Source organism: Embiotoca jacksoni, unplaced genomic scaffold (assembly GCF_022577435.1).
Source record: "Embiotoca jacksoni isolate LCO1_2020_lvr unplaced genomic scaffold, fEmbJac1.0.p SCAF_7, whole genome shotgun sequence".
Lineage (NCBI taxonomy): Eukaryota > Metazoa > Chordata > Actinopteri > Embiotocidae > Embiotoca > Embiotoca jacksoni.
Genome location: NW_027185425.1, coordinates 1,474,414 through 1,491,135, shown reverse-complemented (window position 1 = coordinate 1,491,135; position 16,722 = coordinate 1,474,414). Strand labels below are relative to the sequence as shown.

At 42.3% G+C, this 16,722-nt stretch overlaps 1 protein-coding gene across 1 annotated transcript in view; it reads left to right on the top strand.

Moving 5' to 3' along the window:
- Nucleotides 1-16,722, top strand: part of LOC138214690 (fibrocystin-L-like) — a 40,333-nt gene that overhangs the window by 22,250 nt on the left and 1,361 nt on the right. The window contains exons 41-74 of the mRNA XM_069176464.1: nucleotides 156-330; nucleotides 1,636-1,792; nucleotides 1,965-2,121; nucleotides 2,433-2,642; nucleotides 3,058-3,187; nucleotides 3,903-4,144; nucleotides 4,437-4,573; nucleotides 4,785-5,814; nucleotides 6,316-6,507; nucleotides 7,231-7,382; nucleotides 7,472-7,628; nucleotides 8,312-8,474; nucleotides 8,604-8,692; nucleotides 8,857-9,020; nucleotides 9,288-9,417; nucleotides 9,634-9,752; nucleotides 9,984-10,113; nucleotides 10,236-10,409; nucleotides 10,825-10,928; nucleotides 11,238-11,349; nucleotides 11,441-11,562; nucleotides 11,655-11,745; nucleotides 11,849-11,997; nucleotides 12,684-12,806; nucleotides 12,911-13,022; nucleotides 13,382-13,498; nucleotides 13,631-13,796; nucleotides 14,090-14,322; nucleotides 14,757-14,921; nucleotides 15,066-15,223; nucleotides 15,410-15,545; nucleotides 16,056-16,400; nucleotides 16,438-16,440; nucleotides 16,514-16,665. Coding sequence (XP_069032565.1) covers nucleotides 156-330; nucleotides 1,636-1,792; nucleotides 1,965-2,121; nucleotides 2,433-2,642; nucleotides 3,058-3,187; nucleotides 3,903-4,144; nucleotides 4,437-4,573; nucleotides 4,785-5,814; nucleotides 6,316-6,507; nucleotides 7,231-7,382; nucleotides 7,472-7,628; nucleotides 8,312-8,474; nucleotides 8,604-8,692; nucleotides 8,857-9,020; nucleotides 9,288-9,417; nucleotides 9,634-9,752; nucleotides 9,984-10,113; nucleotides 10,236-10,409; nucleotides 10,825-10,928; nucleotides 11,238-11,349; nucleotides 11,441-11,562; nucleotides 11,655-11,745; nucleotides 11,849-11,997; nucleotides 12,684-12,806; nucleotides 12,911-13,022; nucleotides 13,382-13,498; nucleotides 13,631-13,796; nucleotides 14,090-14,322; nucleotides 14,757-14,921; nucleotides 15,066-15,223; nucleotides 15,410-15,545; nucleotides 16,056-16,400; nucleotides 16,438-16,440; nucleotides 16,514-16,665 — 5,996 coding nt within the window. The remainder of the gene's footprint in view (nucleotides 1-155; nucleotides 331-1,635; nucleotides 1,793-1,964; nucleotides 2,122-2,432; nucleotides 2,643-3,057; nucleotides 3,188-3,902; nucleotides 4,145-4,436; nucleotides 4,574-4,784; nucleotides 5,815-6,315; nucleotides 6,508-7,230; nucleotides 7,383-7,471; nucleotides 7,629-8,311; nucleotides 8,475-8,603; nucleotides 8,693-8,856; nucleotides 9,021-9,287; nucleotides 9,418-9,633; nucleotides 9,753-9,983; nucleotides 10,114-10,235; nucleotides 10,410-10,824; nucleotides 10,929-11,237; nucleotides 11,350-11,440; nucleotides 11,563-11,654; nucleotides 11,746-11,848; nucleotides 11,998-12,683; nucleotides 12,807-12,910; nucleotides 13,023-13,381; nucleotides 13,499-13,630; nucleotides 13,797-14,089; nucleotides 14,323-14,756; nucleotides 14,922-15,065; nucleotides 15,224-15,409; nucleotides 15,546-16,055; nucleotides 16,401-16,437; nucleotides 16,441-16,513; nucleotides 16,666-16,722) is intronic.

Below are 16,722 nucleotides of genomic sequence, written 5' to 3'. Positions count from 1 at the left end.
ACATGTCAGATAAGACAATAACTTGTCATGGATGATGAGACATCTGAGGCTGCTTGTTATCTTCTTTTGAGCATCTTAATTCATTCAGTCCTTTTGTTGTTGCGTGTCTGTCTTTGTGTGTGTTTTTCCCGCGTGGGCGTCCGGCCTCCTCGCAGACACTCAGTCGGAGGTGAACTGCGTCGTGGAAGTCGTCAACTCGCTCGGTGCCGTCAAAACGTCGAAAGGCTTCACTTACAAATCTCAGCTGACTCCGGTGATCGCATCGGTTTCTCCGCGCAGAGGAGGCACCGCCGGAGGCACCCGGCTCACCATCACCGGCTCCGGTTTCAGGTACCGTGAAGGAAGAGTTGTCTGCAGCAAACATATGGGGAGAGAGAGAGAGAGAGAGAGAGAGAGACCCAGATTATTGCCCACTGCTTAATTGTCAAGCACTCAATTTACAGTTGTACATAAGACATTTGCTTTTCTTTTATGAAGCATCTTCCAGTGAGGATATTTTTCTAACTTGAAAACAAGCTTTTTTTAAAAAAAAAAAAAATTACTGAGTGTATTTTACATACAAGGAATATGAGTATTTCCATATATATATATATATATATATATATCAATACACAGTATTAGCTCTTTAAATTAAAAAAAAAAAAATATAAGCAACATCACTCAGGCAGGTCTGGCCATTTTGAGATGAACAAGCTTCAACCTATTACAGTATTACCATGGTAACATGACCAGAAATAACACATTTAGATATCCTAAGGAAACCGTATTTTACCCAAAACTTTAGCTACACAACTTGAGTAAGGTTGCATGTGTCAGGGAGCTTCAGTGACAGTTGAGTCAAATGTTCATCGTAAGGCCGCCATTTTTTTGTTTACACGGTTCAGCCGGAAGCTAACGAGCCTCGTGGTGGACACGTGCGTTTCTAACCTGACCAAAACCAGCTATTTTCAACAGGGAACTTGGTCAAACAGCGTTTAGAAGACTTTTAAAGTGTGTAGAAATGCATTGTGATAATATCAAAAAAATCATTACCAACCTGTTCTGTACCGGAGGCCAGAGAAAAGAGACGTTAGACGTGTTTGCTTCGCAGGCTGTTCTCCATCTGAGGACCGGAAGTCTCCCGCAGTTTCACCACAACTCGCGCTCACTGAAGCGGATACTCCCCCTTGTGTTGCAATTGAGTAACTGCACCTTCAGAGTCGCAAACTTAAAAATCACTAACAATGTATTAAAATCTGGCCCTTTTCACTAATAATTACAGAATTAACTGGAGATTTGTGACCATACATTTGTAGACGTCATATATATATATATATATATATATATATATATATATATACCTGTATATATATACATATACACCTGTATTATTCACAAGCACTATGGTACATTCAAGTAGAGAGGAATTAGGAGGAATATTATTGTTGAAGCATTTTGATTCTATACTATTCCCTTGTATTAAACTATGTACATACATAACATGCAACATAAATGTTACAATGCATAATTTAAGATTATATTTGGTCTATGTAATCTACCCTTGTGTTAATTCATCAGTTAATTAAGCTGTGTATTAATATATTGTATTTATACACTGCACACTTGCTCACGTTCACTCACTGTCCCACATTACAGCACTAAAATGAATGAAGTCAACGTGACGATCGCCGGGTCCGTGTGTGACGTCCAGTCCACCAAAGACACACACATCATCTGTGTGACAAACGCACAGAGGCAGTCCCAGGAAACCAAAGTCCGAGTCAACATCAGAGGCCAAGGCATCGCCAAGATGGTGAGAGTGGATTTATAGTTCAGAAAGGCCTGCAGGCATTGAAAGAGCATCCTCATTTTTTTCTGATCTGACAAACAAAAGAGCTTCATCGACAGTATCAACAGACTGATTTCATACATTTTTGTGACATGTTTTTCAGGATGTATTATGTTTTTTTTGTCTCTTTGTTTAGGATAAGGCAGATTTCTTCTACATTGACGTGTGGTCGTCCAGGTTCACGTGGGGGGGCCTGTCTCCACCTGAGAGGGGCTCGTTTGCCGTCATCACCAAAGGCCAGACCATCCTGCTGGACACCAGCACCCCCGTGCTCAAAATGCTTCTTATTCAAGGTGCATGAATTACTTAATAATGGACATTTTTACAGACTTTGTGTGTTTGTAAAAATAAAGCAAACAAAAAATTCAGGTCATTCCAGACTTCTAAAAAAGGGAAATATGACTTTTTTTCAATTGGTTGTTTCGAATTTGTTCAATTCCTTTAGAAGTTATTGATTTTTAGGACAAAAACAGACAGGTAACCAGGTAACTGGTGCTAATAAGGTAATATATTAAAATGAAAAATTATTTGTGAAATTAAATAAAGCGTCTTGTTATGCCAACAGCTTTCAGATTGTAATCTGCTTCTTTTTTTTTGGTCTCAGGAGGGACGTTGGAGTTTGACGAAGCAGACATCGAGCTGCAGGCCGAAAACATCCTGATCATAGATGGCGGACGGCTCCAGATCGGCCAGGAGGGGGCGCCTTTCCAGCACAAAGCCATCATCACGCTCCATGGAAACCTGCGTTCACCTGAACTTCCTGTTTACGGAACCAAGACGCTGGTTGTCAAAGAGGGCGTGCTCGACCTCCATGGTATGAACTCACCAGGTCTAAATCACACACACAAGATACGCAGCGAGTTTATTAAGTTAAAGTGGAAAAATGTCACTCCAACTTTAGGTATTTCCAAAAATGTTGACATTTCAGAAATAGTTTGACATTTTTGTGAACAAATTCACTTTTTTGTCATAAATTAAATGAGACAAAACTGGAGTCATGAGGCCGTTAGCTTAGCTTAGCATAAAGAAAAACAGGCAGTGCAGGCAAGCCTGGCTTTGTCTAAAGGCACTTACAAAGGTTGTTTACTGATATTGTGAGATGTGACATGTTAAGTAGTGAGCTTTAGAGGCATCAGGAGCCTGACGGGAGGAGGGGGGGGGGTCATTATCAGCGACACCTCACCAGCTCTCCTCAGGTGCAAGTCATTGTTGACAACCTGTTTCCCCAGGTATTCCTGTCCCCGTCCCCTGGACCTACTTGGCACAGACGGCCACCGGCGGCTCCGTCACGCTGACCCTGATGAAAGCGGTGACTTGGAAAGTCGGAGATGAGATCGTCGTCGCCTCCACCGGCCACAGGTGCAACAAGTTCTCTAATTCATGAATGTTGAGGCATAAATCCAAGTTATCAAGGGTAGATCTGAACTACAAAGTCAAAATGTGAGTCATTTTGTTGAAAAAAAAAGTATAACATAACTGTAAAAATCAAACTGCACATCGGCCGGTGTGATAACTTTATGTCATACTGACCCTGATGAAGGAAGCGACAAGGTCTTCATTAATGTTAGAGCATAAATTAATTAGGTAGCTTTTAAATAACTATATGTTTTGCCCTTCAAAACACAAGATATTCGATAAACCTTAAAAGAAGAATCTTAATATTCTTCTTCACCATCTAAAAATTAAAAGAGCCTTCCAACTTCACAGTCCCTTTTCTCTCAAAGAAAGCGCACAGTCGTGCATAAACACAACACACCCTGAGGCTGCTGTGAAATGTTGTTACATAACACCGTCATAACAAAGAGGAGATGTCAGGATTATACCTGTCATTTACTAAATCCTGCGAACTTAACAGAGCAGCACAAAAAAAATCATGCCTGAAAGGGAAACGTGGGAAGAAATAACTTTTCCATTTTCTTTCTGTAAAGTAGAAAAAAAAAATTGAGATTTCACAACTAAAATGGTAATAATTTTCCCAAGACCTTATGGGGCAAGTCTATCAAACTTTCTTAATATTTTATTTTATAGTATTAAGCCGATTAAGTAGAAATCTATCTATTGATTCATTTTCCAGGCACAGTCAGAGAGAGAACGAGGTGAGGAGGATCGCCGCCGTGTCGGCTGACGGAAAGACTCTCACCCTGACCGAACCGCTCGCGTTCACTCACCTCGGGGTGTCCGTCACGCTGCCCGACGGCACGGTGTTCGAAGGCCGAGCCGAGGTGGGTCTCCTCACCAGGAACATCGTGGTACAAGGCTCCCAACACAAAGAATGGCAGGACGAGATAAAAGCCTGCCCTGACGACTTCCACAAAGGTACGGGACCTGTGGAGGGATTACGGTGGATTATTGAGATTAAAGTCTTTGTTAAAGGGAAGAATAAGACACAGTGTTTTTGCCAAGTGAAATTTATGTGTGTTAATATGACAAAAACCAACATAAATTGTACGAACTTCAAAATTGCTTCAGAAATGAAACTATTGTGGGTTTTTTTTTGGAACCCCTACACTTTGGTTGTAATAATTTATACCTGGTATATTTGTTGTGCTTGTTTTGAAACAAAAACAACTTCACATATCTTACAATCCTCCTTTTCTTTGTGCTGCAGGTGAATTTGCCACCCAGACGTGTTTCCAAGGGCGGTTTGGAGAGGAGTTCGACAGCGACCAGTTTGGAGGCTGCATCATGTTCCACACGCCGAAGCCAAACAAGAACCTCTCAATCGGCAGACTGGAATATGTGGAGGTGAACCGCTTCAAAATATTTCTGCAAAAATGAATTTTCATGCTCTGGCATGGTCAAGTTCTAACCTATTCAGTACAGGTAATTGTGTTAATCCGATGACGCCAGAGTTTCTACATGTCCTCATCCTCACAATGTTATAATTTTTGTCCCTTTTGTATGTGCTCTCAAAATGCTTTAAAGAGCTTGAGGTCTTTCTGCTCTCGTCCCAAAGGTCTTCCATGCAGGTCAGGCCTTCAGGCAGGAACGTTATCCCATCCACTGGCATCTGATGGGCAACGTCAACTACAAGTCGTACGTGAGGGGCTGCGCGATCCATCAAACCTTCAACAGGGCCGTCACCATCCACAACACCCACAAGCTGCTGGTGGAGCACAACATCATCTACAACGTCATGGGCGGCGGCTTCTTCATCGAGGACGGCATCGAGACGGAGAACATCCTGCAGTACAACCTGGCTGTGTTGGTCAAGAGGAGCACCACCTTACTGTACGACGACATCACGCCCGCCGCCTACTGGGTCACCAATCCCAACAACATCGTCCGCCACAACGCCGCTGTGGGGGGCACCCACTTCGGCTTCTGGTACCGCATGCACGATAACCCCGACGGCTCTTCGTACGACATGGACATCTGCCAGAAGAAGGTTCCTCTCAAGGAGTTCCATAACAACACCGTGCACTCCCAGGGCCGGTTCGGCCTTTGGATCTTCCAAGACTTTTCCCCCATGAAGGACGGATGCTGCCGCTGCATTACGCCGGAGCCCGCGGTCTTCCACTCCCTCACCACCTGGAACTGTGAGAAGGGCGCCGAGTGGGGCAACGTGGGCGCCGTGCAGTTCAGCGGCTTTGTCATGGTCAACAATGAGAAAGCCGGCATTGAAGCACAGCGCATATTCCATTGGGCCGTGGATGGCTTCGGAGAGGACAAAGGGGCGACGGTGTCCAACAGCATCATCGTGGGCCACATGGACGAGCTCGGCCTGGGAAGCAACTACTGCACACACAAAGGCGTCGTCATGCCTTTCGACGACGGCATGAGCGTCCTCAACACCAAGTTTATAAACTTTGACCGCAGGTCCTGCGCAGCCATCGGGGTAACCGCCATCGACAGGACGTGTGTGAACGGGTGTGGTGGCTGGGAGGTCAGGTTCAGTGGCATCCAGTACATGAACTCCCCCAACAAGGCCAGCTTCAGGTGGGAGCACGAAGTGCAGCTGGTGGACAGTGACGGCTCCCTCACAGGTACTCAGCCTTCAGCCACTTACTGTTTTTAAGTAGACAAAAATATTATACTTTCATGACAATTCCACTTAGTGCAGTCCTGATATTCCCGTTTTTGGTTGTTGTTGTTTTTTTTTTTTAACCAAGTTCAGACGTCTCCACGGCGATGATTCTTTGTACTTCTGCTTTACCTGTCGTGCTTTTTTTTGTAGGTTGCTATAATATAGTGCGTCTTACAACATGAATGACGGTGGATTGTCTGTGTGGAACGTTTTGAAACAGAGTCATCAGACCTTTACAGTGTTTCTTTCAAACGTTACCCAAACAGGAGGAAAACATGCGTTTCTTAGGGACTGTTTTAAGCAGCCTATTTATACATATTTGATTATTGAGTAGCTCAGCATTTCTAGCAGCAGGACAACATGTGTGACTGAGTCAAAGAAAACTACATTGTTTATGTTTGTGGTCATCAAAACTTCATGTTGCCTGTGTATTTTTTTTATTTTTTTTGCTTGTATTCAGGAAACATCAACCACAAAGTCGTACCTTTGACCGCCTTGCTGGACCCGGCTCACTGCTCCCAGAATGCCAACTGGAGTTTGGGTTTCCCCGGCGCGGTGTGCGACCACACCGTCACCTTCAACCGTTTCGCGTTCAACGATCCCACACCGGCCATTCTGAGAGACAAAAATGTCATCTTCACCAGCTCATATGGTGTTAAAACACACATAATGTACTTTCACGGCTCAATTTGTTGTTGAGGAAGCTGTAACTCATCTTGCTGCATTTATTGCCCTCTACTGGTGATTAGTGGGAATTACAGTAAATATCTTTTATCACTGTAATGTACTGAATATCAAACATCAGACCTCTTTATGTGGTTTAGTTTGGTTTTATTCTTTATATATATTTTTTTAAATCCTACACATTAGGCTATTGTCAAAATGTTTGTTATATAAAAATTAAATAAATAGTTCCTTTAGTTTAAATTTGTAAAATGTGTAATTTCAAATTCTATAAACAATTTTGATTAAATATTCTATTCTGGTTTCAGTCACTTAAAATGGCCACATTGCAGAAGCTATTTACTGACAGTGTATAAACATGGTTTATAATACACTTATAATGTACTTCTAAGAAGATATAAGTGTTTGTTAATGTATTTGTCAACAACAAATGTAAGCTGCTGTATAAACAGAGATTGAATGAAACTATATCAAAACATAGTTGTAAATATATTCATTAACACTATTATATCTTTTTAGATCTGCTTACAGCTCCGTTCTAATGTTAAAACCATTCAATGATAATTTACTGCTTATAAATGCTTATTAGTTTTTTTTTTTTTTTTTTTTTTTTTTTTTTTTTTTTTTTTTTTAAACATGCTACTATCTCTGCAGTAATGTGAGACTGTATTGTCTGTCGTTTTAAACTCAGGCAGCAGTGTGGTCCCCTATCTGAGGGATAGGCTGACCCATAAGTACGGCTGGATGGTCCTGCTGCCCTCCAGACAGACGTACAACATGGACTTCAACGGCGTGGTTCACATCACCAACATCACATACAGTGCAAAGTTCTACGACTTCAAGGTAATGAAAGATCTCTCACATGACGGTAAATATGACGAATAAATACCAAACATGCGCCGCGTATTAATTGCACGTTTCCCCGCATGCAGCGGGACCAATACGTCATCATCAGCTACAAATTCAACCAGATTCCGGACATGGTCCGAATCGCTGACAGGAGACCACCTGTGTCGACGCCGCTGAACTTCAACAACAAGAACGGAGACTGGTTCTTCAACAACATCACCAACATGCTCTCCTACATCGGTTAGACGCACTTTAATGTGCATACGTTGATTGTCGTGCTAATTTTGATGAGCGATTCATCTTTTAGGACATTTATTAACTTTCATTTTTACTGGTGCCTCTCAACTCTTATCATATATACCACATGATATAAATAGTTAAAAAGTGAAGCATAAATTCAATTTATGTCACTTTTTAAAACAAACAAAACCTATGCAGGTATGTTTGGTTCCTTCAGATTTATAACCTAAAAGATCTGTGTGAACTTGTGATGGATGTTTTGACCATTTATGGACCAAACAAAATAGATGGGACAGAAACAAATGAACTTTATTGACTCTATTTTAGCTCCTTTTGTCTGCTGTCTTATGAATAAAATAGCTTGTGCAGCAAACATTACGTTTTATGTTACATTTAAAAATAAGCATTGACACTAAGTGAACGTTGTATTTTGTTATCTGTGTGAAGATTATCAGTCATCCAGCCGATTGAATTTATTAGGGTTCTCCAAAAGCAACTGGACTTCTTCAGTTCTTATTATCATCCTCATTTTCATTTCAATTCAATTTCAATGTTATTGTCATACAGAGTCATATCTTTGATAATAGTAAGAAGGATTTGTTCAGCAGTAAATGACACATGAATATCAGTGTGATAAAAGCAGAGAACCGACAGTAATATGTCACCTCCTTCTGTCTCCGCAGTGTCCGGGAATACAAAGAGTTTCGAGCGATTTTACAGCATTGACCACGCCGCCGTCGACATCCCGATATACTTCGCAGTCCACCGCTTTTACCACCCCGAATACATCCCTCCACCTCCGGCTACACTCCCCACCTTACCCAACAAACGACCCGGCAAATTGGTGTACGTTAAACCCTCACTGCAACATGGTGCAAATTGATTCTCACTCTCTTATTCCCAACAGCACCATTTGCTTTGTCTTTACAGACTTGATTTTTAAATCCTGTCCCCTGTCTTTGTGTTTCTCTCCAGAATGTGGTCGGACGATTCTTTCTGGAAATATTCAGCTGAAAACAATTTTAAAGTGCCAACAGAGGGCGTTGATGTGGTTATCCCATTAGGTAATGTGGAGCTTCAAACATTTCGAATAAACAACATTCATAAAAAAAAAACTGAGTATGACATTTCCTGAAAATGCACAATAAAACCCAAATATTCAGTTTGATGACGATCTCGTGTTGGTATACTACGACTAAAATACCTCTGGGTCTCTGCCGATCCACAGGACATTGGATCATCTTGGACAGCAACACTCCTCGTCTCAACAAGCTGACCGTCATCGGAGTCCTGGAGATCCCAAACACCAAGAACAGCTCGGCTAGCACACAGGCTTGTTCTGCACCCAAGGACAACACCGTGGTGATCGACGCCGTCTACATCTCCATCCAGGTCAGTGGGATCAGTAATTACTTCATGATTCTCACATCAGAATTTATCTCACTCTTTATTTATATTATTTATCTTCAAAACATGTTTTAGGAGGACGTTGCCACCTCTTTTAAAAGTGACCCAAATGTCTTTTTGTGTAAATAAATGTCAGTTTATGCCTCCAGCAGCATCAACAAAAGGCTGACTGGAGTATTTATTATTGTGTCACCTGTGTAACGTCAAACTATAGCAACACACCATCTGTGTTTACGTCTCCTGCTGTTTCAGGGCGGCAGGCTGATCGCAGGCTGGGACGACGAGCCGTTCAGATGTCAGCTGCACATCAAGCTGAGGGGGAACCACCTCACTCCCGAATGGCCTCTGCCAAGTGGACCCAACCAGGGATCCAAAGTCCTGGGTGAGAAAACGGCGTCATGAAAAACATCGGAAGACTTTTGTTTAATGGATGAAATTTTATGTTTAATAATGATCTCTACAGATAGTGTGGTACTTAAAAAAAAAAAAAAAAGCTCCATTATAGATCGGGACAGAAACAAAGTCATTTTCACAATAGATTGATGCAGATGTGTCGTGGCAGATGTTTCAGAGGCAAATTGCTTTGGTTGCACAACAGGTGTGTTTGGTACACTGGAGCTCTACGGACAGCCTCACGATGTTTACCACACCAAGCTCGCTTCGACTGCCAAGGTGGGATCGAAAACTCTGACCCTGAAGCGATCTGTCGATTGGCAGGTTTGTGTGCTTCGATTCTAACTTTTAATTCTGTGGGTCGCATTCAAATGTGAGGAAATATGAAATCTGCACAAAATCGAAACTGTTTGATCCCTCGATCTTCATCTATCAAATATTCTCCATCTTTTACATTTTCCCACATCAAGGCTAATTACTTCACATACCAATGCAATTACCATGGCAACTAGTTACCAGTCTGTCGTCTAAGTACCTGCTTCTCTGTTTCTGCAGGTTGGAGACGAGATCGCCATCTCCACCACCAGCTACAACGCATGGGAGACAGAAAAATGTCAGATCGCCGCCGTGTCAGCAGACGGCAGCGTCCTGACCCTGAACCAGCCTTTGAAGCACACTCACATCGGTCAGTCTCTGTCACCAGAGACATGTCACGTGACTTTAGGACTTAAAAATGGTGTGAAACTTCAACAGTAACACGACTTAAAATACTAAAATATGGACTTTACGTTTCTCCTCTGTCTTCAGGTGAGACTCACTCGGTGTCCGGTTCATCGCTCTCCTACACTCTGGCGGCTGACGTTGGTCTCCTGACCAGAAACATCAAGATCATCGGTCAGGAGTATCCAGATATGATGAACGACTCATTCGGAGCCAGGCTGTTGGTCAGCACCTACTCCTCGGCTGGAATCGACTACAAAGGTAAATAGACCTCCTTTTACTGAGGGGGTTTAAAGGGATTTATATTCTTAGAGTCCTGTGTTTACTGCATCTCCAGAACCTCTAAAAGCTCCTTGACAAGCTGTAGAGTATTTACACTTTGCACTAAGCTAATTATTGATTGTTATTTATTATTTAACTTTTGTTTATATTGGGATGCTGTATGCTCTTTTACAGCAGCAACCTTCTCAACAGATAACGAAGGAACAAACTCGACAGACACATTAATAAAATTGAAATGAGCTCAAATACAATGTGCAGACTGAGAGGAAGCAGCCACAAAGAGGAAGAGATTTTTGAGTGCAAAAAGCAGCACAAATGGCATATTTGAACTCTGCAGTTACCATGACGACTCTCGGACACTCCATCATTACAGTTTGCTATTTTCTCCATGAAGGTAAAGCTCAAATCAGGAACGTGGAGTTCTTCCACTCGGGACAGGCAGGCTGGGCCGACGACTACGACCCACGCTACTCTGTGGCCTTCCTCAACCTGGGAGAGGTACAGAAACACACACACACACACACACACACACATTAAAGCATAGAGATTGCAAATTAATTTACATAAATACATCTCATGAATAAATCTAGAGGTGTGATGGGAAAAGATTTGTACAAAAATAACAACAGAAAGCAAAAACAGGGGAAAACTGAGATAAAAGTCTTTTCCTTTCCTCTCCTGTTGCTGGAGATAAACCGAACCAGTAGCTGCTGTGTTGGCTTGTGTGTGTTTACTGGAGAGAAAATTATCTGTCAGATATGTAAAATTGATATTGTTTTTCTCTGTTGAAAGGTTTCAGTAAAAGAGTCCTACATTCAGGGCTGTGCTTTCCACGAAGGCTTCTCTCCGGCCATCGGCGTCTTCAGGACGGACGGACTGACGATCGACGATAACGTCGTCCACCACACAGTCGGAGAAGGTAAACACAGCGCTTCTTCCCTTTCTTCTGCTGTCTGTCTTCACGCACCTTTCGTCAGGAGCTCTTTGACAAAGCGCATGTGCGTCTGCAGGCATCAGAATTTGGGGCGATGAGACGAGAGTGAGGAGGAACCTGGTGATGATGACGCTGTGGCCCGGATCGTACCAGGGCAGACAGGACTCCATCAAGTCCAACTGGAACGCTGCCGTCGAGGTTTGTCTTCTCAACATACACAAACAACATCTTAAATGTGTGTCCCTACGTTAAAGATCTGGACTGGATTTTATTTAACTCTTTTATATCAGGTCAACGAGGGGACAAACGTCGTGTTGCAGCACAACATCGTGGCGGGTTACGAGAGGGTGGCCTATCGGATCAACGGAGAGCCCTGCCCAGGTAACTTCTACAAATGAGACGAGTTCGAGGTCCGATGCTGGCCTGAACTTTTGTCTCTTTTTGAACATTAAAAACAGACATGTTCCCCTCGTCACTTCTGCAGGTTATGTGAATAAAAATGAGAAGTGGATTCGTAACGAGGCTCACGGCGGTCTGTACGGAGTTTATCTGAACAACGACGGTTTGCCCGACTGCATCTCCATCCAGGGTTTCTTCATCTGGAGGAGCTTCGACTTCGGCGTCTACTTCCAGGTATGAAAACCTTTATTTATGTGCTTAATTTGGCCACAAAAGCAGTGCAAGTAACCTGAAAACAAATGGTGTCAGGAAGTGTAAGGAAAAATTTAAAATCTTAGCATTTAGTGAGCAGACACTAAAGAGAAACAGCTAATGTGATCCAGATGACTTTAGGACGGTTTTAAGCTTTTAATTGTTTTGTTTTTAACATAAACCACCAACAACAACCAAACTTTACACACGAATACATTCATTTGGTGGTTTAAGGTCAAAGACCTGTCAATCAAACTGACACGCCCCCAAACATGCCACATTTTGAGCCCTAATATCTAATTAATGACGGGATTATTTTCAGATGAATTGCCAGAAAACTAATGAAAAGGAGTGACTTTAGTGAACGACACTGTTATAACATGTTGAAAAAATGTATTGACTTTGTATTTCCTGAGAGAAGTTGAATGGCAGTCAATGGAGCAGGAAGCTTTTTTGGGGCCGACCCCTAGTGGTCCCCGGTGGTATTGCAGTTTAAGGCACTTCCGCATTGACCTCACTTTTCAGTACCGGCAGTTACATCCACTTTTATATTCAGTCTATCGTCTTGATATTTGTTTACTTCAGAAGAGCTGAGGTCGGGACGTTTGAGAAAATGAAGGTGCAGTATAATCCTGAATATCGTCTTCCTCTTTCTCTTCCTCTCACAGACCATCATGAATGTCATGATCTCCAATGTGACCCTGGTGGACAACGGGATGGGCATCATGCCTATCATCTTCGCTCCTCCCTCTCTCTCACACGCGTACGCTGATAAAACGGTTAAAATTCAGGTGAGAGGTTTCTTTCTTTTCTTTCACCGATTCTTGTTGTTGTTGTTGTTGTTGTTGACAGATTTACTTCATGCCCCTTTTTTTTTTTTTTTTTTTTTCCCCAGAATGCCTTAATTGTTGGCAGCAGCCCGCAATTCAACTGCTCAGCCACTCTGCTCACGAGTGACTTTAACATTGCCATCACCACCTTACATCGAGCTCCCAGACCTCTCACAGGTGACGTGCAGCCTCCCTGCCGCTCAAACACAAACGACATCTCACTTCAAAGCACCTTCGGGGGGGTTTGGATTTACCCGAATAGGATAAATTAAACTGATAACTCTGAGATGGAGCAACACGTGGATACAGACACAATTATTGGAGTGGAAAATTAAAAAAAAAAAAACTTTACATCTTGACTCAACAAATCTCAAACAACTATAATAAAAGAGGTTCTTATTGTAAAAAGTTTGACCATTTAGTTCAACAAACCACGACGTCATGAGAAAATGATGGAATTTTTAAAAACACTTCCAAGCTGTTGAAGCTGATAATAAATGATCCTCCCTTTAAACTGTTATGTTCATCGTGCACAGGAGGCAGATCTGGAATCTGCTGGCCTAACTTTGCATCTGGACACAACAATGCTCCGGTTAAGCCCCATCACCTCAACATAAACTACAACGCCATTAAAGGGCTGATGACGGTCACGGGTGAGTTCGGGCTCCGTTTACGCACCAGAGTGATTTTTCAAAAGGCTGTGTGTGATCTTTACCATCAAAAACAACCTTTAAAATAATATTAAACAGATGACTTACTTCTCATTTCTCCTGCTCCACTTCCAGACTCAACATTCGTCGGGTTCCGAGACGTCTGCTCCACCGAGATGAACTTCATGTTCATCACCAACCCAATCAACGAGGACCTGCAGCATCCTGTGCAGGTTTCAGGCATCACGATGATTGACAGCACAGAGGAGGCCAAAGTCTTTGTCCACAGGCCTGATCTGGGGTGAGTTGTTGCACATTAACAGATGTCAGGATGTCATTACATTTCAACAGACACGAAGAAACGAAGGAAATACCCACCAGGGGATATAGAAAATATAGAAATAATATGTTTTTTATATTTTGCTGCTTTAGTTTAGAATGTAAACTGACAAACAACAAAGTGTTGTTGTTGTTTTTTATGCAAAAACCTTCAAACTTTGAAATAAGATTTTAGATTAAATATTTTCTGCTCTTTTTATTTAACTGTTTGATGAAAAAAAATAAAAACACTGACTTCATCCTTTCGCGCCTCAGTAAAGTGAACCCGGCTGACTGTGTGGACATGGACTGCGATGCGAAGAAGAAGAGTCTGCTGAAGGACTTGGACGGCTCCTTCCTGGGTGCAGTGGGAGCTGTGGTGCCTCAGTCCGAGTACGAGTGGGGAGAAAATTCCAGGAGAGGGCTGGGCGACTATCGCATCCCCAAAGTCGTGCTCACCGCGCTCAATGGCAGTCGAATCCCAGTGAACGAGATTGTTCCGGACAAAGGTAACCAAAAAAAAAAAAATCTCTTCTGACATCCTGAAATGAGACAGTGGCGGGTTAAAGTGCGGAAATAACAGTGAAAACTTCAGCTTCAGCTCTCCCATCTTAAAATAGATCTTTTATTTACTGTTTTTACTTATTTTCTTAATGAAACTGAAGTTATTGGTAAAAAAAATAATGCAATAATCATTCCTCCAGTCATTCTAGTTCAAGCCGCTGCATTCATTTTAACACAATGCCTTATAAATATTTGATTTATTTATTCATGAAATAATTGTTTCTTTAAATTCTTTGTAAGTCTTACTATGCTGTATATACCCGGTGATTGAATATATTATCCAGCAACCAGAAGTCTCGTCTTTGGTTGTAAAATAGGAGAATGTTTACGCTCTTGTTTGACTCTCAGAAAATAAATAGATTTAATTTCCTGTGTTCAGGTGTGATCAGGAAGAACTGCACCTACATGAGTTCCTGGCAGAGCTACAAGTGCTTCGGCCTGAACTACAGGATGTTGGTGATCGAGAGTCTCGACTCGGACACGGAGACCAGACGTCTGTCCCCCGTCGCTGTGCTCGGAGACTGCTTCGTGGATCTGATCAACGGTAGGACAATTTTTTTTTTTTTTTATCACTCCGCTATGATTCAAATCCTGGAAAATAGATAAACTGTCTTTACTCATCGGTTCAAAAACAGAGAAGGAATGTGTTTTTGTTTTTTTTACCTCGGTTGCATGTCCTTGCGTGCAGGTCCTCAGGATCACAGTCAGTGCTCCGGCAACACCTGCCGGAGGAGACTGTCTCTCTTCCACAGCATCGTGGCCACAGGTCACTCCTTCGACGTCTTCTTCTCCAGCGTCAGTCCGCGGAACCTTCGCCTCATGATGCTCAATGCGGATCCGTCTGAGGTCAGAAAACTGCTAATCTATTAATAAGTTTACAATGATGTTTTTCATATATATATATTTTATTTTTATTTTTTTTAAAGGACTCAAAAATCAACATAACTTTAAAACAGAAATCAAAGTCTTCAGTTCAGACACTTTTTGTACTTAATTTTAATTTAAATGTGTTTTTGTTTTGAATTTGTGCAGAGCATCGGGGTGTCAGTCTTTTACTCCAATCCTCAGCGGTTCGACGTGTACGTCGACAACAAACTCATCCCTCCGACTAATGCTGAGTGGAGCGCTGATGAAACTGACTACAGCCTGAAGAAGCCGATCTACACAGGTACTGAAGGTTTACACACAAAGATGCAGATCATGTGTCAATAAAACCAGGAGGGTGCCAATTATAGTAACTATAATCTGAAGTTGTATAAATTTATGTTTTAAGCTACATTACCATTTAAAATGTAGGTTTTTTTTTACACTTAGTCTAGACTACAGATTTTAAAATCTTTTAGCTCAAATCTTATTTCATTTTTATCACATAAAAAGTATTTTAAAACCATAGCTTTTAGGCCACTTACTGCAAAGGCTGTTTAAGTTTGAGTCGACAATTTTTAAAAGTACAACATAACATTTTTAGACTTTAGACTATCTGAATTTTTTTATTTAGCCCCGAGAGAGCTCTGCAGCGTAAACTTTCTTCAATAAAAGGAACCAATAATCCAAAGCAGTAATAGTCCAAGTAAACAGTAATTGCTATAAATATTTGTCCTGTGTGAATCATATCTGATAAAGAAGATGAAGACCTCAGCCATCATATTCTGTGTTTTTCTTTCTTCCATCCCTCCAGATCAGTACGTCCCCAAGGACAACGCCACAGTCGGCACCAACTACTTCGACTGGGACTACAAGATGCTGAAGGTCGTGGTGAGAGGCTCCGAACCGGTGGTGATCCGGACGTCCCCGGTTCTCTTCATCGCCTTCAAGCTGCCCGTCAAGACTGAAGACAAGTTCTTCGGAGATAAACTGGTCCGGAACCTCACTGCTTTCCTCAAAGTTCCCCCCAACATGATCCGCATCGCCAGGATCGACAGGAAGGACGCAGGGAGCCGCTGCAGGAAGAGATTGATAGGCATAACGGTGCATGTGGAGATCAAGAAACCGCCGGTGTGGCAAACCAGCAGCAGCGCCAACGGTCAGTGCGAAGAAGAAGAAGAAGAACTGTGATTTAGACAGTTTAAGGACTAAGATGTGTCTGTAAACTCGTGATAAGCAGGAACTGAAATCACTCCTCTGTGCTCTTTTCAGATCGGGAAAACGTCACGTTTTTGACGAGCATCGCCGATGCCGTGGGTCAGGCGTCAATTTCAGGAAACCTCAGTCGGTCCATCGGCTTTAACGTCTCCTCGATAGGCATCATCCTACCTCCTCCTTCGTCCTCAGACCCCGGATGGAACAAGGTGAACCAGAGATTTGATGATGACGAACGAAGAGCTCGGCTGAATTCAAACTCACCT